General features: G+C 46.8%; 2 protein-coding genes across 2 annotated transcripts in view; both read left to right on the top strand.

Annotated features, from left to right (window-relative positions):
- THADA (THADA armadillo repeat containing) overlaps nt 1-14,877 on the top strand; it is a 621,172-nt gene extending 606,295 nt beyond the window's left edge. Inside the window, exons 35-36 of the mRNA XM_042781470.1 lie at nt 12,185-12,354; nt 14,482-14,877. Of these exons, the coding sequence (XP_042637404.1) occupies nt 12,185-12,354; nt 14,482-14,877 (566 nt within the window). The remainder of the gene's footprint in view (nt 1-12,184; nt 12,355-14,481) is intronic.
- Nucleotides 14,878-19,315: 4,438 nt separating this feature from the next.
- ZFP36L2 (ZFP36 ring finger protein like 2) lies at nt 19,316-21,336 on the top strand. The gene is given in 4 exon segments (XM_007944377.2): nt 19,316-19,366; nt 19,897-20,775; nt 20,777-20,864; nt 20,867-21,336. Coding segments are annotated over 4 exon segments (1,488 nt in total).
- Nucleotides 21,337-22,012: the final 676 nt, after the last annotated feature.

Raw genomic sequence — 22,012 nt, 5'->3', positions numbered from 1 at the left:
TGCTAAAAGAACTAACAGATCTGTCCTGGAGGCAGTGCAGCCAGAATGCTCCTTGGAAGCAAGAATGGCCAGACTTCGTCTCACCTATTTTGGTCACGTTGTCAGAAGGGACCATTCCCTGGAGAAGGATGTCATGCTTGGTAGGGTGGATGGTCGACGAAAGAGGGGGAGGCCTTCAACGAGATGGATTGACACAGTGGCTGTGATGATGGGCTCAAGTATAGCCGGGATCATGGAGCTGGTGCAGGATCGGGCAGTGTTTTGTTCTGCTGTGCATGGGGTGGCTATGAGTCGGAAACAACTCGATGGCCCTAACAACAATAACATAGAGTTTTAGCCTTGTGTTTTTGTTAGGTGCCATCAAGTTGGCGCCAACTCATCGTGACCTTATGTACAACAGAATAAAACACTGCCCAGTACTGCACCAGCCTCACAATCCTTGCTATACTTGAGCCCATCATTGAAGTGGCTGTATCAGTCTGTCTCATTGAGGGCCTTCCCTTTTTCACTGACCCTCCACTTTACCAAGCATAATATTGTTCTTCAGGGAATGGTCCCTTCTGAGAACATGACCAAAGTAGGTGACATGGAATCTGGCCATTCTCACTTCCAAGGATCATACCAGCTGCACTTCTTCTAGGATAGATTTGTTGGTTCTCCTGGCAGTCCATGGTACTTTCAGCGTTCTTCACCAGCACCACAACTCAAAAGGAGCCACTCTTCTTCAGTCTTCCTTATTCATTGTCCAGTTTTCACATTCATATGAGCCGATTGAAAACAGCTTGGGTTAGGCGCACCTTAGTTTTCAAGGAGACATCTTTGCTCTTCTGCACTTTAAGGAGGTCATTTGCAGCAGATTTGCCCAGTGCAACACATTATCTGATTTCTTGACTACTGCTTCCATTGGTGTTGAACTTCAGTCTTCTCTCTATTTATTGTGATGGTGCTTATTGTTGTGAAGCTTTTCATTTTCTTTATATTGAGGTGTAATCCATATTGCAGACTGTATTCTTTAATCTTCATCAATAAATGCTTCAAGTCATCTTCACTTTCAGCAAGCAAAGTTGTGTTGTCTGTATGTTGTTGTTGTTGTTATGTGCCGTCGAGTCGGCCCCGACTCATAGCGACCCCTCCTTGGGTTTCCGAGGCAGTATCACTACGGAAGTAGATTGCCCAACCTTCCTTCCGAGGAGTGGCTGGTGGGTTTGAACTGCCAGCCTTCTGGTTAGCAGTCGAGTGCCTTAGCCACTATGCTACCAGAGCTCCCATGTTGTCTGTATATCATAGGTTATTAATGACTCTTCCTCCAATCCTGATGCTGTGTTCTTCTTCATATAATCCAGCTTCTCAGATTATTTGTGTAGCATACAGATTGAATAAGTATGGAGAAAGGATACACTGATGCACTCCCTTCCTGATTTTAAATCATGCAGTATCCCCTTGTTCTGTTTGAATGACAGCCTCCTGGTCTATGTACAGGTTCTTCATGAGCACAATTACGTGTTCTGGAATTCCCATTCTTCTCAATGTTATCCATAATTGGTTATTTGTTGTTTGTTATGATCCAATCAAATGCCATTACGTAGTCAGTAAAACACAAGTAAAAATCTTTCTGGTATTCTTTGCTTTCAACCAAGATCCGTCTGACATCAGCAGTAATATCCTTCATTTCACATCCTCTTCTGAATCTAGCTTGCATTTCTGGAAGTTCCCTTTCAATATACTGATACAACCATTTTTGAATTAATTATCCTCAGAAAAAATTTTACTTGCATGTGGTATTGATGATATTGTTTGATAATTTCCACATCCTGTGGGATCACCTTTCTTAGGATTAGACACAAATATGGATCTCTTCCAAGCAGTTGGCCAGGTAGCTGTCTTCCAAATCTCTTGGCATAATTGAGTGGGTGCCTCCAGTGGGACATCTGTTTATTGAAACATCTCAGTGGGTATTCCGTCAATTCCTGGAGCCTTGTTTTTTGCCAATTCCTTCAATGCAGATTCAAGTTCTTCCTTTAATACCAGCAGTTCTTGATCATATGCCACGTCCTGAAATGGATGAACATCAACCAATTCTTTCTGGTACAGTGACTCTGTGTATTCCTTCCATCTTCTTTTGATGTTTCCTGCATCCTTCAATATTTTGCCCATAGAATCTTTCAATATTGCAAATCAAGGCTTGAATTTTTTCTTCAGTTCTTTCAGCTTGAGAAATACCAAGCATGTTCTTCCCTTTTGGTTTTCTAACTCCAGGTCTTTGCACATTTCATTATAGTAATTGGCTTTGTCTGCTCAAGCTGCTCTTTGAAATCTTCTGTTCAGCTCTTTTATCTTGTCATTTATTCCATTTGCTCTAGCTACTCTTCACTCAAGAGCAAGTTTCAGAGTCTCTTCTGATATCCATTTTGGTCTTCTCTTTCTTTCTCATATTTTTAATGACCTCTTGCTTTCTTCATGGATGATGCTCTTGATATCATCCCACAATTCTGGTTTTTGGTCACTGGTGTTCAATGCATCAAATCTATTCTTTAGATGGTCTCTAAATTCAGGAGGGATATATTCAAGATCATATTTTGGCTCTTGTGGGCTTGTTTTAATTGTCTTCAACTTCAAGTTGAACTTGCATATGAGCGGTTGATGGTCTGTTCCACAATTAGCTCCTGGCCTGGTTTTGGCTGAAGATATTGAGCTTTTCTATCACCTCTTGCCACAGATGTAGTCAATCTGATTCCTGTGTTCTCCATCTGGTAAAGTCCACGTATATAGCCGCTGTTTATGTTGTTGATAAAAGGTATTTGCAGTAAGTCATTGGTCTTGCAAAATTCTATCATGCAATCTCCACTGTCATTTATATCACCAAGACCATATTTTCCAACTACTGGTGATTCTTCTTTGTTTCCAATTTTTGCCTTCCAATCACCAGTAATAATGAACATATTTGACTGCATGTTTGGTCAATTTTAGACTGCCAAAGTTGGTAAAAATCTTCAATTTCCTTGTCTTTGGCTTTGGTGGTTGGTGTGTAAATTTGAATAATAGTAGTATTAACTGGTTTTCCTTGTAAGGAATATGGATATTATCCTATCACTGACAACACTGTACTTCAGGAAAGATCTTGAAACATTCTTTGTGGCAATAAGTGCCATACCATTCCTCTTTAATTTGTGATTCCCAGCTTAGTAGATCGTGTGATTGTCTGATTCAAAATGGCCAAAACCAGTCCATTTCAGCTCACTAATGCCTAGGATATCAATCTTTATGCGTTCCATTTCATTTTTGACAACTTACAATTTTCCTAGATTCATACTTCGGATATTCCATGTTCCAATTATGTTTGCAGCTGTTTCTTCCCATTTTGAGTTGTGTCACATCAGCAAGTGGAGGTCCCAAAACCTCTACTCCATCCATGTCAGTAAGGTTGACGCTACTTTGAGGAGGCAGCCCTTCTCCAGTCACATTGTCAGTGCCTTCCCATCTGAGGGGCTCATCTTCTGGCACTGTATTGGACAAAGTTTCAGGGCTGTTCATAAAATTTTCCAGTGGTATATTAGACAGTGCTTCACTGCCCTTCATAAGGTTTTTGCTGGCCAAGATTTTGAGATGTAGATGGTCCCTGCCTTCTTCTGAGTCTATCTTAGTCTGGAGGCTCCGCTTAAACCTGTCCACCATGGATGACCTTGCTGGTATTTGAAATACCAGTGGCAAAGCCTCCAGCCTCACAGCAATGTGTAAGCCACCACAGTATGACAGACTGACAGACGAGTGAGTGGTGGTTAGCCTTGTGGGTATATTGATATACATAAGCTGGGCTTATGAAAAATGTTTTTGTTGTTACAACTAACTACAGGGATATTTTTATTTTAAAATAATACATTTCTCCTGAAAGACTGCACAAAAATTTTATAGACAATCATTTAAGTGTCACCCTGTCTAATAGTATCATCCAGTATGGTCTGCACTCCCATAGAGATGCTGCTATCTCAGCCTGTCTTTTCTCTAGCTTCACCTCCTCTTCAGCTAGCAGGTCCAATCTCCCTGCCACTCAGACTGTGGGCTCCTCCCTTCCATCCCAGGTGTGCTGGGCCTCTTCCCCCTGCCTGGCCAAGGTTCCCTTCCTTAAAATCTCCCTTCTACACCCCAATTTTTTGTCCCTTTTCTGTCCTTTCAGTGCTGTTACTAATGATATACTTGGTCTCTGTCATCCAGTATCTTAGACTATCCCTGGCACTTCATGTGTCAGCTTGCCTCTGACTAAACTCATCATTCTCTGAGAGAAGGAACTGGAGATTTTTCTCGAGTTTGTCGCAGTGCTCTCCACACACCAGGTGATCAATAAATATTTACAGGCAAGGAAAAGCTTGGATTGGTGGGTCAGTGAGTGGGTGTGTGAATGGATGAATAGTCAGCTGGATGGCAGGGCCATCTAGTGCCTTGGCCAAAGCTGGGGATTTTCCACGGGTGCCTGAAACAGGATTATCCAGAGCTGTAAAGTCCCTGGGTGACGCAAACAGTTTACACTCCACTACTAACCTAAAGGTTGGCAATTCAAACCCACCCCCAGAAAAGAAGCCTGGTAATCTGCTTCCATAAAGATTACAGCCAAGAAAACCCCATGGTACAGTTCTACTCTGTAACACATAGGGTTGCCATGAGTTGGAATCAACTTGTGAGGCACAGAGATTCCAGCCCATCACCATTTACTGTGCTGACTTGGACTCTCTTAGGAAAAACTGGGAAGGAGACCCTACTAATGACTTAGTCCAGAAAGCATCTCTCCCATAATACTTTAGAATCAGACTGTGGGTTTGAAAGAGTTTTCAAGGTTGGCACCTGCAAAAATTCCACATTGGCCTTTTCCTTTTAATTGGCACAGTTAAAGACAACCTCAAAACCTGTAACTTCTCCTGCCTACCTGCCTAGAAAGTAATGATCACTTGCTTCAGTGGGAGTACACTGTCTGGGACTTTTAGTGGATCCTGCATAGCACTCAGCCTCAAGAAGGGTCTCTTCATGAAGATGGGAAAGAAGACTGATAGTTGGGCCCCCCACTCCCATGTTCATACCAGGAGTGTCAGCAGATAAAGAGTTGTTGGTAGCTAAGCATCTGCCTCAACAGGAGAGCCCTGATGCAGCTGGGGCTGTAGCAAGAGGAAGTCTACAATGCAACAGTCCCAAAACCTCATGTTCACTCCCCTCCTCTACAACCCAAGTGAATTATCCATCACAAGGAGGGTAAGCACTGGGTTCACCAATTCTCGATGCCAATTTGTTAGTTCCCAACTCACTTCCAAATGACTCAGTCACCCTTGCATCAACCTGCCGTGGGCACAAGTGTCCTTCAGCAGACCTTCCCATTAGAAGCACTCCAGAGGGGCTCTAGAGTATATTTCACACTTGGCTTAGCTGTGTAGCCCCTGGGAGGAAGAGGCTTGAAGATGACTTATTTCCCTAGTGCTTCAGCCCACTACCCTCCCCTCTCCTTTCACTCTTGCAGTCTTGGGATTTGACCCTGATGTTTTCACTTAGCCTGAGTGTGTCTTACCCTCCCACCTAGACTACCAGCTGTTTGAAGGCAGGACGTTGGCATTTACTTGCTTTCCCACAGTGCTGAGCACAGTGTTAGCCATAGAGAAGAGCCCCAGTAGCTATTTCCTGACTATCTGATGAAGGGCCAGTCAGAGTCCTAACTCTTCCAGGATGTCTTCTTGGATGTCTTCTCAGACCTCCTCTCCATCCTACTTACTGACCATTCACTCCTGCAGAGTCCTGCACAAGCAAGCAGTTGTCCAGGTATGAACCATTTGTGAGCTCAGGTAGATTGTGAGCTCTTTAAAGACTGACAAGAGATCCTGGATAGAGAGGGAGAACAATGTGGAACAAAACTCAAAATCATAAAAGAAACAAAAAAAAAAAGACCAAGTTTGCTGGTCTGATAGAGCCTGGTGAGACCCCTGAGACTATGGCTCCTAATTACCCTTCAGGTCTAGAATTGAGCTCACTCTTGTGACTTACAGCCAAACAACAGACACACATACAGGGTGAACATTTAGATCAGGTAGATACATTCCTTAGAGCAATCAATCAGGGGGGAACAGAAGGGCAGTGTTTGTACAGGGAGACAGCTCAGGGGGGCAGGAGTGCATGGGAGGGAAGGACACTGGGAAGAGGTAACTATGGGGAGGCAGTGGGAAGAGAGCTGTTACGTTGTGGGGAATTGCACTCAATGTCATGAAACAAAATGTGTATGAACTGCTGCATGAAAAATGAAGTTGCTTTGTAAACTTTCACCCAAATCAGAAAGAAAATTTAAAAAAAGAAAAACCTGGCACTGTATTCAAGCTTCTTCCCAGCACCTAGCACCAACTTGGACACACAGTGGATCCTTTCTTTTCTGTAACAACTTTGTTGTTGTTGTTGTTGTTATGTGCCATCGAGTCAAACCTGATTCATAGCGACCCCTCCTTGGGTTTCCGAGGCAGTATCACTACGGAAGTAGGATTGCCCAACCATCCTTCCGAGGAGTGGCTGGTGGGTTTGAACCACCAGCCGTCTGGTTAGCAGGCAAGTGTCTTAGCCACTATGCTACCAGAGCTCCCGTACAACTTTATTGAGATATAATTCATATACTGAATAATTCACCCATTTAAAGTGTACTATTCACTGGCTTTTAGTATATTCACAGTTATGCAACCTTCACCACAATTAATCTTAGAATATTTTCATCATCCCAATAGGAAACCCTGTATGTAACCAATGTTACTGATCATTAACTGCCGTCAAGTCGGATCTGACTCATAGTGACCCCTCCTTGGGTTTCCGAGGGGGTATCACTATGGAAGTAGATTGCCCAACCTTCCTTTTGAGATCATTACGTCTAGGAACTGTTAAATGGGAGCAAGTATTGCTGTGTGAATTTTTACCAAAAATATTAATTAAAAAAGAAAAGAAACTCTGTACTGATTAGCAGTCACTCCTCATTCCTCCACATCCCCGACCCCCCAGCCCTAGGCAACCACTTTCTTTCTCTGGATTTGCCTATTCAGGACAGACATCTCATATATATGGAGTCATACAATGTGTAGTCTTTTGTGATTGGCTTCATTCACTTGAGCCCTGGTGGTGCAATGGTTAAGGTGCTTGGCTGCTAACCAAAAGACTGGAGATTCAAACCCACCAGCTGCTCCATGGGAGACAGATGTGGCCGTCAGCTGTGTAAAGATTACAACTTTGGAAACCCTGTGGGGAGTTCTAATCTGTCCTATAGGGTCATTATGAGTCTGAATCAACTGAAGGCATGGATTTGGGATTTTTTCATGTCTTTCACTTAGCATAATGTTTCAGAGTTCATTGTGTTGTAGCATATATCAGTACTTTATTCCTTTCATTGCCAAATAATATTCCATTGTATGGACAAACCACATTTTATTTAACTGTTCATCAGTCGATAGATACTTGGGTTGTTTCTACTTTGGGGCTATTATGAATAATGTCACTGTGCCCTTTCATGTATAAATTTTTGCATGAATTTATGTTTTCATTTCTCTTAGGTATATACCTAGGAGTGGAATTGCTAGGTCATATGCTCACTCTAACCTTTTAAGAACCCCATACTGTTTTCTAAAGTGGTTGCACCATTTTACAATCCACCAGCATATATGAGAGTTCCAATTTCTCCACGTCCTTGTCAACATTTGTTATTATCTGTCTTTTTGATTCTAGCCATCCCTATGCCTGTGAGGTGGTATCTCATTGTGATTTTGATTTGTATTTCCCTGATAGCTAATTACATTAAACATCTTGAGTTTTTTCTGTGTGCTTATTGGCCATTTGTATATCTTTATTGGAGAAATGTCTATTCATATCCCTTGTCCATTTTTTAATTAATTCATTTGTCTTTTTATTATTATTGAGTTGTAAGAGTTCTTTAAGGAGCTCTGATGGCAGAGTGCCTAAAGCATTTGACTGCTAACCAGAAGTTTGGTGGTTCAAACCCACTAGCCACTCCATGGAAGGATGATGGGACAATCTACTTCCGAAAGAGTTACAGCCTCTGAAACCCAGTGGGGGTCACTGAGTCAGAACTGACTCAGTAGCAGTGGGTTTGGTTTTTTTTTGGTTTGAAGAATTCTTTACATATTCTGACACAGTGGTTAAACCACTCTGCTACTAATCAGAAAGTTGTGAGTTCAAACCCACCAGTCACTCCATAGCAGAAAGATGTGGCAATTTGCTTCTATAAAGATTTACAGCCTTAGAAACTCTATGGGACAGTTCTGTCACTGTGAGTTGGAATCAATTCAATGGCATGGGGTTTTGGGTTAACAGATACAGAATTCACAAATATTTTCTTCCATTCTTTGGACTGTCATTTCACTTTCTTGATGGTGTTCTTTGAAAAACAGAAACTCTCAGTTTTTATGGCATCCAATTTATCAGGTTTTTTCTTTGGTTGCTTGTGCATTTGGCATCATATTTAAGAAACCATTGTCTAATCCAAGATCACAAAGATTTACTTATATGGATTTTTTAAGAGTTTTATAGTTTTAGCTCTTGAATTTAGGTCTTTGATCCATTTTGAGTTAATTTTTGTTTATGGTGTGATGTAGGGATCCAACTTCATTCTTTTGCATGTGGATATCTAGTTAGCACGTTAGTTGAAAAGATTAATCTTTCCCTATTGAATGGTCTTGGCACCTTTGTTGAAAATTAATTGGCTATAATATGAGGGTTTGTTTCTGGACTCACTCTTCTGTTCCACTGGTCTGTGTGTCAGTAACCCATCTAGTATGCCAGTATCACACTGCCTTGGTTAGCTTTATAATAATATTTGAAGTTGAGAAATGTGAGTCCTCCAACTTTGTTCTTTTTCAAGATTGTTCTGGGTACTCTGGGCACACAACCGAAATCTTAAAACATACTTGTTGCTTGGTCACTTGCTTTCTTACTTTATTGTTTTGCTGGTAGACTGGTGAACCCATGAGACTCCAGCCAGCCTGCATATTTTGGTGAACAATCCTTCTAAGAGCCTCCACCTCACAAGGCATTTGACCAGTAGTGATCTAAGCTGTTCTGGTGAACTGCCTTAGTCCAAAGCAAGGCAGTAAAAGAGGGAACTCAATGGGATGCATCTGGCCCCTCAACAGAACTGAATCCAATTCATCCCTCTCCTCCTCCCAATACCCCAGCCTGCCTTCTTCTTTTCTCCTTTACTTGTAGGGTCAGTGTTAGTGGTTATAATCTTACCTAGGTCCATTCCAGCAAGGAAGTTCCCTGGGTAGTGCCAATGGTCAGTACAGTTGAACCAAAAGGCTGGTGGTTCGAGTCCACCCAGAGGCACCTCAGAAGAAAGGCCTGGTGATCTACTTCCAAAAAATCAAGTATTGAAAACCCAGTGGAGCACAGTTCTACCTTGACATGCATGGGGTGACCATGAGCTGGAATTTTCTCAATGGCTACAGGTTTTAATTTAAAATCACCCCAGTCTTCCTCTTGTGCCTGCCTCTCCCATCACTCTCTCACCCCTTCCTCAGCATGATTCTTAGCCAGATGGTGCAAGAAGAGGACTACCTGTCTTGTCAGATGGGGCAGGTACACTGACCTTCATAGTGATGTCTCCAGTCACCTACACCTATTTTTTATGGACTCAGGAGGAGTGTTGCCTGAGCTGCAGACATTGATTTTGCTGGTTGGTGGAGGAAACTCTTTTTTTTCCCTTTGGTACTTTCAGTCTATCTTAAGAAACCAAAAAAAAAGAGGATGGAGAGAGAAGAGTGGATCAGAAGATCAATTTTTCTGAAAGGCTTCAGACCTGCTGCTGGTACCACAATGCTAAGGACTTTCAACTTTGACCTTTATCCAAAACATGACCCCCAGCAGGGAGCTTTTTATGAAGAAAAGTGATAAAAACCAAGTCTGACTTCTTCATCTCTGTGGGGTGCTGGGAGTGTTTCTCCTTTGTCACACTGCAGGGGGTGGGGGCAGGCAGGAGTCTGCACACTAAAACAGGTTTAGCCTCTAACCAAGCAAACGTGGACCCGTTACCCAACCTCTGAAACACAGCTCCCTCATTTTGTTGAGGTATCCAGGGATTGTGAGAGCAGTTAATGATTCCGTAGAAGTGAAGTGTTCACTTTTGTCAGTATTATACTCATTATCGTTTATTGAATGCTCTCTTTGGGTCAGTTCCAAGCAAGTGTTCAAACTAAATCAGTTGGGGCAAAGGAAAAAACTTCATCATCTTTAAAGCCATGAACTGATTATCTTTGGAGCATCTGCTCTGTGTTTAATCCTCTGCTGGTCCTCATCTGTTTTTTCAATTATTTGGGGTTCTAACCCAGTTGAGAACCACACAGAGGAGCCAGGTAGGAAAGGAGTCTGTATCGTAGGTGAAGACCTGACCAACACAGGGCTCACATCTACAGCGAGGCTGGGCTTTTGCCACTGCCTGTGCTGCTGCCTCCTCTGCTTCCTCCTCCTTTTGGTTCTCACTTTGGATCCTGGTCCCAGGCTATAAAGTCAGTAGCATGGGGAATGGAGGCACTAAGGGGTAGGTCTTTTAGGGGATTGATTTGGGGTTCTGAGGATGGTAAGTCCTTTTGATGGCTTCCATGAGTCCAGGCTCTCTCTAGGTCATCAAGGTGGCCTCTAGGTCCTCCTGGCCCTACTGGAAGGTCAACCATGCTAGCTCATCTTGCCATAATGACCTGCATCTCTTGAACATTGCTGCTGATCGTCAAAGCTGTGCTTTGCATGCACACAAAACTTGTTGCTGATTCTGGTTTCTTTATAGCCATTTAGTGCTCTGTGAGTGTGTGTAAGTGAATTAACCTTTCCGAGCTGAGTTACCTCATCTATGAAGTAGTGATAATGTACCCAATCCTTAGGATGCTGGAGGATTAGAGATAAAGCACTTGGTGAGGGCCTGGCACATCATGGGCCCTCAGCAGGGCCACCGGGTAAGCCAGGCTCAACGTTGTGGGGAACTAAGCTTTCCATTCCTGACTGAGCCTCTTCCCTCTCTGCTGAGCAGATCTCTTTCAGGTTCCTGGTCAAAAACAGGCCTGTGTGCTGGAGTTTGGAGACTCTGGACTCGGGAGAGACATGGGTGCAGCTGAAGTAGGTCTCTAAAAGACAGTTTTTGGTGCACAGCCAGATCAGGTTCATCATCTGAGTGGGAGGGTTTCAGTCCCATATTTCAGACCTCCAGGGTACAGGCAGGGTTGTTAGTGGAAGTGAAGCAATACCCTGAGCCTCCCTACAAACCCATATTTAGGGCTATCTCAGGTAAAATGATGAAGTGAGCAGTGGTTTCCCCAAGGCACCACACTTCCTCTTTCTTTACTCCACTCTACTCTTTCAGTACCCTTCCCCCAGGCAGCCATGGAGACAAGTCTCTGAAAAACAAATTCACCCTAAGACAGAGATCAGCCAACTATGGCCCAAGGGCCAGCTAACGCCTACCACCTGTTTTTGTACAGCCCATGAGTTACAAATTTTTTTTGGGGGGGGGTGGGAGGCAAGGGGGAGGTGGGGATCCAAAGAAGAGTATTTCTAGACACATGAAAATCAGTGTCCCTAAATGAAGTTTTATTGGTGCACAGTCCATTTGTTTATATATTGCCTTTAGCTGCTTTCACACAATAGCAGAGTTGAGTACTTGTGATGGAGACCATATGGACCACAACTAAAGTATTTACTCTTTGGCCCTTTAAGAAAAAGTTTGCTGACCCCCTGCTCTAAAATGTTAGAGATTTCATGTGCTGTGTGTCTAAGGGGAATTTGCTTTCAAAAAGCTATGGCAGAGGGGCAAACCAATGGAATCCGGGCCCTGTGGGCACCTGCAGAGACACTGGGAAGGAAAGCTTTCCTGATACCTTCCAGTCACACTGGGGAACCTGAGGGGAGAGAAATGCTCATTTCTGCAGATGGGGCTGTTTCTGTCTGTCCACACTGGGATAGGGAGCATGAGAGGATGAGGCCTCTGATTCAGTCTAGCTGCATAGACAGTAGCCCTCAGAAGTGGATTATTAGCCTTCAGGGAGGCCAACCCACCAGTTTCTCTACTGGCTGGTAACAGTGATATTACCTGGGCCTTCGTGGTCCCACAGTTGTGTCGAGCCTGCCTAGCCTAGCCTAACGCTGGACGGCACATTCATTTCTTGCCTCTCTCCTATCTCTACAGAGTTTGCCTTCTGCCAGGTGGATGCCTCAATCGCTTTGGCTCTAGCCCTGGCCATCCTGTGTGACTTGCTCCAGCAGTGGGACCAGCTGACCCCTGGACTCCTCATCCTGCTCAGATGGCTGTTGGGTGAGGGTGAAGACCTCAAAGTCTGTGTGGAGAGCACTCATCAGGTAATGTGGGCATCTCAGGTCATCAGGAGGCAGGGCTGAGGTGTCCCAAGCCCACTGGATGTAGCACTGACAGGTTTGATTGGGCCTAATGTGCCTGCTGCAGGTGTGCTACTGGGTGCTTAGCTACCGCACAAGAACAGATCATGGAAGTATCCACATGATCACAGCAGCCTGCTGTGCTGCTGTGGGCTTAGGGGAGGTGCTCATTCTGCTTTGAGGTTCCAATGGTAAGCCTCCTGGTCAATGGGGGAAAAGGACTTTGAAAGGGGCCCAGTGGTGTCACTTGAGGGGCATGGGCAGTGGGGGGGGGTTCTGCAGACAGCACCAGGTGACACTGCCAGAGGGGTAACATCAAAATACTGTCTGTAAAATTTTTGTGCAATGTTTCAGAAAAATTTATTATTTTTTTATAAAAATATCCCTGTAGTTATAAAAACAAAAAGTTTTTGTAACCCCAGCTTGCATGTTCCAATATACTTACAAGGCTAAAACTTTATTCTAAATTTTACTTTTTGAAACTTCTATGTCCAGTGGGCTCGGGATGTTTCAATCCTGCCTCCTGTCCATGCTCTCACTATTACCCAATAACACTTCAAATCAGGTGGTTTCATCTGCATGCACTACTGGCACATGCTATTGTTTTTGTTGCTGCTGTTGTTTTTATAGTCGTTGATTTTGTCAGATTTTCTGGTGTTTCAGCTACAATACTGTGGTAACTCCCATGACGTCACTGAAAGGGCCCTTTGGAAGTTGAGACTAGTTTCTTTTTTGAGAATAATTAAAGGAAAGGAGAAAAAAATTTAAAAAAAAAAAAAATGCTTCCACTCAGTTACTGATAATGTTGTGATTCAATGTAGATTTTATGAAACATTTTTATTTTAAGTATTCATATAATCTAAGAAATACTGCATTTAAGCAGCTTACAACTATATATATCACTTACTATTCTATGATTAAAATGATAATAAACATTACTAACCCACTGCCCATCAAATTGATTCTGACTCACAGCGACCTAGGACAGAATAGAACTGCCCCATACAGTTTCCAAGGCTGTAAATATTTATGGAAGTAACTGCCTCATCTTTCTCCTATGGAGCAGCTGGTGGGTTTGAACCACCAACCTTTTTGTTAGCAGCCAAATGTTTTAAAAAACCACTGTACCATCTGAGCTGCAAACATTAGTAAGGATTCTGTACTGTCTGATATGGGTGGAGATCCACAGCGGGCAGAGAAGACAGTAAAACCATGAGTTACTGCACTGGGTAATGTCAACCCCAGTGACACCACTAAAGGGGCCCTTTGGAAATTGAGAATTTAATTATGGAGAATGCTTATTAGTCAACATTGGAGTAGCTCTGGGGCTCCAGAAAGTTTAGATCTGAAGGTAAAGCATTTCCAGAGGATTAGGGTTCTTCCAGGATACTTGCTATTTAAAGGAAACTATTAGCCCCCTCCAGCTGGGGGGCACCCTCAACAAATAGAGAAACTGAGGACCAAGTTAAAAAGCAAAAGCATGTTGAGGGCTGGAAATCAAATCCACCAGTGTCTGACTCAGCTGGCCTTCTTGGCATCCCCAGCAGACCAAGAATTCAAAAAGCAGCCTGTTTATGGGAAATCTGGAGACATGATAAAGTGTCTGATAAAATGGCCTTGAAAATCCACAACATTATAGAAATTTGGTTTCATACTGGAGACTAGTGCCTATGCTTGATAATTCTTTGCTTTGTTCTACTACTGAGATTTCCCTTCCTCCCTCATGATTCCCACACACACCCTTAGGTCTAGGGCCCACTCCCATGTTGAGGTTCCCTGCTTACCTAACTTTCAACATCAGGCACCCAAAATATCCCAGCTTTGAACCACAAACACATCTTTATCAAAGGTCGTGTTAAGTCTGGGGGAAAAAAATTCCTCTCTGGTGAAGATGTACAAGTGAAAATAGAAAGTGACTTTCAGAACTGCAAGTGGCATATATACGAGGGTGTTGACAGGTGAGAGTGGACCCTCTCTCGGTGGGGGTGGGGGGTCATGCCTCTTCTGCATCTGACAGGACTCTCCTTGGCCTCGGCTGGGGCTTGTCAGCATTCCCTGTTAGGCTGACATTTGGCTTTTTCATTGGTTTAGGTGGAAGAAGACTACCTGTTTGAAAAAGCAGATGTCAACTTTTGGGCTGAGACCCTAGTCTTCGTGAAATACCTCTACAAGCACCTCTTCCAGCTCTTTTCCAAATCCAGCAGGTGTCCCCTCAGCCCTGAGAGTCTCCATCACCTTCAAAGGACAGTGTCAGAACAGTATCACCTCCTCTCCCAGCTCTTCCAAGAGCTGCCACCAACTGCTGAGTTTTTGAAGACAGTGGAATTCACACGACTGCGCATTCAGGAGGAAAGGACTTTAGCTTGTCTGAGGCTGCTGGCCTTTCTGGAAGGAATGGAAAGGGAAGAGGCCCTAGTTCTCAGTGCTTCTAATTCTCCTCCAGAAGCAAGTCAATTAACTCTGCCAGGAACAGAAACAGCATGTTGAGAAAAGACGTTTCTAGGGGTAGAGAGTATGGATTATTCCACACTAAATCCACTAAATCTGCAGGAAATGTGTTGAACATAAATTCAAGACCTTTCCCCCTCATGACTCCCCCATTTCTGTGAGTCTAGTCTTACATCCCTTCCTACAGAGGAATTTTCTTCAATTCACTCATTCAAGTCAGCCAGGTTTATTGCAGCTACTGTAGGAAGGCCACCATGTTGAATATTTACTCTGTTCCCAGGTGCAGGCCACCTGCAGGCCTGAATTAGCCTCTTTTGTCCCCCAACACTTCTCACATCCAGCAATAGCCTGTCTGCATTGACTGCATGTGAACTGACTACACAGAATTGGCTTTTTGGTTTTCTGTGTTTTTTCCCCCGGAATTGCATTATAACACACACACACAAACACACACACACACACACACCCCAGACCTTTTTGGCCAGACGTGGGGGCTGGATTAGTTGGCAGACAGCCCATGTGATCCAATCTTTAAATTTTATTCCATTTCAGCAAGGCAGAAATATGTTTCAAATGTTGAATCCTGAGAGAATTAAGGATCAACTTCATAAGAGATAATTTTGTTTTTATTGTTTACGTGTGGTAAGGCCTGCAGTGGCCTGTACATCCCATCCTTGGAAAAAGCCACTGAAAGCTCCCTTTGCCCCCACAAAAAAGTGTTTGTGATAATGCTAGGAAACCTGATTTTGCCACCCAGTGAAAGCATATACTCGTGGCTGTTGAAAGCAACCCAGGGAAAGGAGAGCCAGAATAAATGATTTATTTGATGCACACTTTTCAGTGTCATTTGCTTGGTGACAGTTATAAGAAGATACTCACTTAACATGCCAGTAAACACGTTCACCCATTTTAGTGATTTCACCTAGAAACCTTACCGATTTTGTGTCTTTCCGAGCCCATTCCAGCACTCTCCCCTAGATAACCAGCAGGTGTCACTCTTTCATACATTTTGCTGTTGGGCTGTTTTCCGTGGGATTGCCATTTCTTAATTTGTAATTTCAGAACAAGTGTTATCCACCTTTACCTAGAGGTTCATAGCTTGGATGGGTCTTAGCCTTATCCACATTCATTTTCCATCCTAGTTATCTGAAAAAAACGTTTCATCCATGTATTCCAATGTTTACGATCTGTAAATAATTTTAAATACTTCTCTCAGTTGAGCAATGGCTTAGAATTATTTTACTAATACTCACTTGGTGTTGAGGGGAGTTTGACATGATCATTTCCTACTACAAAAAAAAATGATATTTCTAATGTAATGTCTTTAAGTGAAAACCGCCTAATACTAAAAACACAGCCATAACACAAGTATAGGGAAAGGGCCCTGAAGGAAGAGACCAGGAAAGATGTTAATTCAGCCAAAGTTTTGTCCTTGAGAGAGCAGGAAGTTTCCTGGGTGGTTTTGGACCATTCAGCCTAAAATGTGGTTTTTGTGATCCTGAATTAATTACCTAGTTAGGCATCTGTGAAGCCCAAACTTGATAGGAAGGTGCCAACCTAACATTTCTTTTTGTTCTGAGATCTAGCTAGTAAAGTCAGGGAATTGTTGGCGTAATGTAGTGATAACCATGGAAGAGTCATTATTAAACTGGCCGCAACACAGCCTAGCTCACTGGAAAAGACCAGTATTCCTTTCTCTCCATTTAGAATGAAATAAAAGCAGTTATATAATGATAAAAACACTTTATACTAGCAGGTACTCTGTACCAGAGCATGTACCATAACGCGTTTACATGCTATCTCCAGAATCCTTCTAACAAGCCTGTAAGTGGGCATTCTTATTGCTGTTAAATGGGAATTACTCTCGATTTTGATCTTAGCTATGGCCAGCCTGGGAGGGTGAGAGGAACAGATGTTCCCACTGGTTTTGTATCTGAAATCTTGTTACTGACCTAATAGGAAAAGCTGGGGAAATGACTGTTTCACCCTTTCTTGATGCATTCCCAGGGGAAGCTTAGAGAATACCCTCCTCTAGGGGCCGCCCTCAAACTCTTGTGTTTGGGGCCATTTCAACAACAGCAAATAGATAGATTGATAGATAGATACATTAATTAATTTTTTAAAAAAGTTAAGGGTTCTCCAAATGTCCTCCAAATGTCAACTACATTGCCAGTGCAGGCTAGGTGGTAAGAGTAAAGCACCTAGCTTCACTAGTTCTGAGGTCACCACCCTCACCACCAAACTCTAGGGTCTGACATTTTTTTGTCCCCTCAACTCCGAACTTAAGATTCTTTGGATCCCTGTCCATCTGGCCAAAGCCTAGAGGCCTGGCTTTCTTCATGTTTATGCTTTGTTAATTTTTTAAAAAATACATGACAGCTTATACTGTTAAAGTATTATCTTTTAAACATCCTCACAGATATCATCTCATTTCCACTTTGACAAAGGTGAGAGATAGGTAAAACAAGATTTATCTTAATTTTACAAGAAAACCCAAGCAACAAAGAGATCATGTGATTTGCCCAAGATCACTTGGCTTGTAAGAGGCAGGGCTGAACTCCAGTCCATTTCGGATCCTGATGTCTCATTGGTCAGGTGTGCGAGGAGTGGAAGCAGTGGAAACTATAGGCCCATCTGGACTCTTAAGGAGTCAGCTCCTGAGTAAGGGGCCTGGTTTATTCTTTCCAGTTTAATGCAAGGGTAAATGAATGCAGAAATGTAACAAGAAAAGATCAAGTTTGGAAGGGGGTGTGGGTCGCGTGACTTCCTTCTTGACTGGTATGGGACCTTCCAGCTTAGGCCTGGTCTGCCAAGTGTGCGAAATCGTGGCCCCAGCTCGTTTTTTGACAGCCTGCATAGAAGCGAAGTGAGGAGTGTACCAGACCAGACGCTTCCGATCCTCCAGAAGGGGCTGCTTGCCCAAAGAAGTTAGCGGCTTTAGCCTTACTGGGCGCTAGAGGGGGTGGCTGTCCCACACCCGGACGGGGGCGGGGCGCTCAGTTAGCGCCAAGTTGGCAAAGCGCATTTCTCAGCACAGGCTGTTGGGGTGTGGGGTTGAAGAGAAGGAAGCGGAGGGAAGGCGCGCCCACCATCCGCGTCCTTGGTGCCCAGCCCGGGCCGAGGCCTACCTCAGCCGGAGCCTGAGGCCCGCACCGAATTAAGGCGGGGTGCGGCGCCCCAACTGCTGGAGAGAGAAGGGGCTTTGAGGGCGCTCCAGGCCCAAGTTGTGCCTGGACGGGAAGCCTTGGTCGGCAGCTGGACCCCAATCCCCGCAGTCCAGCTGTGGAAAGCCGGGCTAAGCAAAACAGTAGACGGACGGGACGCAGCCTCCAGGCCTGCGCGAATCTCCCAGCCTTTACTCAGAGCCAGCTCCCCCGCCCGGGACGCTCCGCGCCTTTGGCCCTGGCTCAAGGTCTTGTGATGTGATTAGCAAAGCCAGTGCCTTGTCCTCAGACACTCAGCCCTGCCCGGCTGCTCTGGCGCTCAAGCCCTGTTTACTGCAGCTTGGGCGGGGAGGGGGGCGGAGAAACGAGCTCGAACTCCTCCGGGCAAGACCGCTACTGCAGTCGCCCTCGTGGCCGCTCCCGCCCCCACCCCGCCGCGTCTCCACGTGCAGCTAGGCTGGAGCCGCCACCCACAGGACTCGAGCCCAAAACCCCCGCCCCTCGGCCTGAGCACCCTTTGCAAATCAGTCGGGCGCGCGGACGATTGCAATATTGACGCATTTTGCAATTCCCGCTCCCTGTACAAAACCTAGGGTAAAAGATAAAAGCTCTTCAAGTCTGCCAGCAGGATCGGGCGGGGAAAGACACGTCTAAAGCTGCAGAACCTCGCTCACGTTATACGTGCTGGGGCTTTCCACACTACAGCTCCCTATTCGAGGAGCCGTACCTTCCCGCCGCCACCCAGCAACCCATCCAGACCGAGTTCTCCACGCCTCCTGGCGCGCCCAAACTGCCCCGCCCCAAGGGCTCTCCACCCCCTCCCCCAAAGGAAAAAAAAATTGGCGGCGGCCAATGGGAGGCCGGGAAAGCTCCTGACGTTCACAAGCCGGCGGGCGGCGTTGCCTGGAGACCCCGGCCGGGTCAGCGTTCTGTCCCCTCCCCCGGCGCTCCCTCCGCACTGCTGCCGCGCTCCGCGGGCTCTATATAGGGCGCGCGCTCGCAGGTCGCTGAGTTCCAGCAGTCCGCGAGCTGCCGTCGGCTCCGCGCAGGGGGGGCGGGCTGGGCACCCCGGGGCGCGGAGCGGCGCTCTTTGCTTCTCTCAATTTTCCCCCCACTCCGCACTCCAGAGCACTCAAACCAGTCCACGCTGCTTCCCTCTCCCTCTTTTCTAGCCCCCCCCAGCAAACTTTCGGTCCCGCCTCCGGCCCTCGCCCGTTATTCGTCGTGGCTCAGGCCCGGCCGCGCCGCCCCGAGGGCTTCTCCGGACCTCTCTGCCAGCAGCATCGACCATTACCATTACGGGATCCAGAAACATGTCGACCACACTTCTGTCCGCCTTCTACGATATCGACTTCTTGTGCAAGGTACGCGGGGGGAGCAGGGTAGGAGGAGGGCAGGCAGGAACCCGTTGTTTTCAGACTTTGCTTCCTTTCCTCGACTCAGGGACTCCCTCCCCAATTTGACATTCGGGATCGAGAGGAATCTTGGAGTTTGCAGGAGTGTGTGCTATCGCCTTGTGGGCGGGGAGAAAAAGCTGGGAGAAAGGAGGACAAGAAGGGAGCCGCTGTAGTTGTTTAGTTTCTCTGGAGCCGACCGCGGCCACGCTGCCCAGGGTTTCCCGGACCGGGTTTGCGCCGCTCAGCCCGGAGGCTCACGGGCTAGGGTCACACGTCGAAACTGTGCGGCCGGCGGTGGGCGTCCTTCCTTCTCCGACTCTTCCCTACGCGAACTTGCAACTTAATGCGCATGTATGGGTGGAGGGTGGGTGGGGGCCGAGTCGAAATCGGCCAAGAGAAAACAAAATTCTCAGGGCTGGAAGTTAGGCTACGGCTCGTCCCAACTCTTCCCTTCCTTTCCCTTATTCGTCCCTTCCCCGCTCCCCTCCCTTTGGCAGACGGAGAAATCCCTGGCCAACCTCAATCTGAACAGCATGCTGGACAAGAAGGCGGTGGGGACGCCTGTGGCCGCCGCCCCCAGCTCGGGCTTCACGCCGGGCTTCCTCCGACGGCACTCGGCCAGCAACCTGCATGCGCTTGCCCACCCTGCGCCCAGCCCCAGCAGCTGCTCGCCCAAGTTCCAGGGCGCCGCTAACGGCGGCAGCTGTGGTGGCGGCGCTGCAGCCAGCAGCCCGGCCTCCTATGGCACCCTCAAGGAGCCATCGGGGGGCGGCGGCACGGCCCTGCTCAACAAGGAGAACAAATTCCGGGACCGCTCGTTCAGCGAGAACGGGGAGCGCAGCCAGCATCTCCTGCACCTGCAGCAGCAGCAGCAGCAGCAAAAGGGCGGCGGTGGTTCCCAAATCAACTCCACGCGCTACAAGACAGAGCTATGCCGGCCCTTCGAGGAGAGTGGCACGTGCAAGTATGGCGAGAAGTGCCAGTTCGCACACGGCTTTCACGAGCTGCGAAGCCTAACGCGGCACCCAAAATACAAGACGGAGCTGTGTCGCACCTTCCACACCATCGGCTTCTGCCCCTATGGGCCACGCTGCCACTTCATCCACAATGCTGATGAGCGGCGGCCTGCGCCATCGGGCGGCGCCTCCGGGGACCTGCGCGCCTTCACCCCCCGCGACGCCCTCCACCTGGGTTTTGCGCCGCCCTCACGGGAGCCTCGGCCCAAACTACACCACAGCCTCAGCTTCTCTGGCTTCCCGTCGGGCCACCACCAGCCCCCAGGAGGCCTTGAGTCGCCACTGCTGCTCGACAGCCCTACGTCACGTACGCCACCACCGCCTTCCTGTTCCTCGGCCTCGTCCTGCTCTTCCTCGGCCTCATCCTGCTCTTCGGTCTCGGCGGCCTCCACACCCTCTGGCGCCCCAGCCTGCTGCGCCTCGGCAGCGGCGGCAGCAGCTGCCGCGCTGCTGTATGGTGCGGGGGGTGCCGAGGACCTGCTCGCAACAGGTCCCCAGTGCGCCTCCTGCTCGGCGGCCTCGTGCGCCAACAACGCCTTTGCCTTTGGTCCGGAGCTGAGCAGCCTCATCACGCCCCTCGCCATCCAGACCCACAGCTTCGCCGCAGTGGCCGCAGCCTACTATCGCAGCCAGCAGCAGCAACAGCAAGGCCTGGCACCCCCTGCGCAACCCCCTGCGCCTCCCGCTGCACCCCTCCCTGCCAGCGCAGCCTCGCCGCCCTTTAGCTTCCAGCTGCCGCGCCGCCTATCAGAGTCGCCGGTGTTCGACGCGCCCCCTAGCCCCCCGGACTCGCTGTCGGACCGCGACAGCTACCTGAGCGGCTCCCTGAGCTCAGGCAGTCTCAGCGGTTCTGAATCCCCCAGCCTCGACCCCGGCCGGCGCCTGCCCATCTTCAGCCGCCTCTCCATCTCCGACGACTGAGGCAAGAGGGCGCTAGTGAGGAGGAAGGAGAGCAAGGCCTCTCTAGGGGTGCTTGAGGGCGCCCCTCGGTCACTTCTCCCCTGCTGTTGGTGCAGGAGGCTGGACTTAGGCCAGGGGTGGACTACAGGCCAGGCTGAGCACTTGGACTCGAAATCTGCTGGGAGCGGGCCCCTACCGCTCCCCTTTCGGTTTCCTCTAGTTTTGCTTTTTTATTATTATTTTTATTATTATTATTAAGAATTTTCAGTCTTGTTGAGCAAAAAAAAAGCCAACGAACATTTTGTATTGGTGAACAAAATATTCACAACAGGGCAGTTGTGATGCGAATAGAACAAACAAAAAAAAACCCAAACACGTAACCTTTTTTTAGGTCTCTGATAATGTTTGGGACTTTAGGAAAAAATCAACCCAGCACCAGCAGCTACCAACCACCATTCCATCTCTTAACTTGAAAAGCATTAGTCACAGTCCAGATGTGGGAACTCTTATCTTGAGAGAAATTCCCAATTGTCGTTTGTCTCTCCAGTGTAAACAAACCAGCCAGCCACCACCTTACTAAACCTATATAAGCTTTTAGAACCCAATATTCTGCCAAGAATATGCCTTGATAAGTAACTTTCTGCCTTAGGTTTTTTTTTTTTCCCCAAAAAAAAAATAGGTTATATCCTTTTTTTTA

The sequence above is a fragment of the Orycteropus afer genome, unplaced genomic scaffold, assembly GCF_000298275.1.
Source record: "Orycteropus afer afer isolate SDZICR_OR568_19922 unplaced genomic scaffold, OryAfe1.0 scaffold00124, whole genome shotgun sequence".
NCBI classification, from domain to species: Eukaryota; Metazoa; Chordata; class Mammalia; order Tubulidentata; family Orycteropodidae; genus Orycteropus; species Orycteropus afer.
Note: the sequence above shows the minus strand (reverse complement) of the source record. Positions and strands in the feature narration are given on the sequence as shown.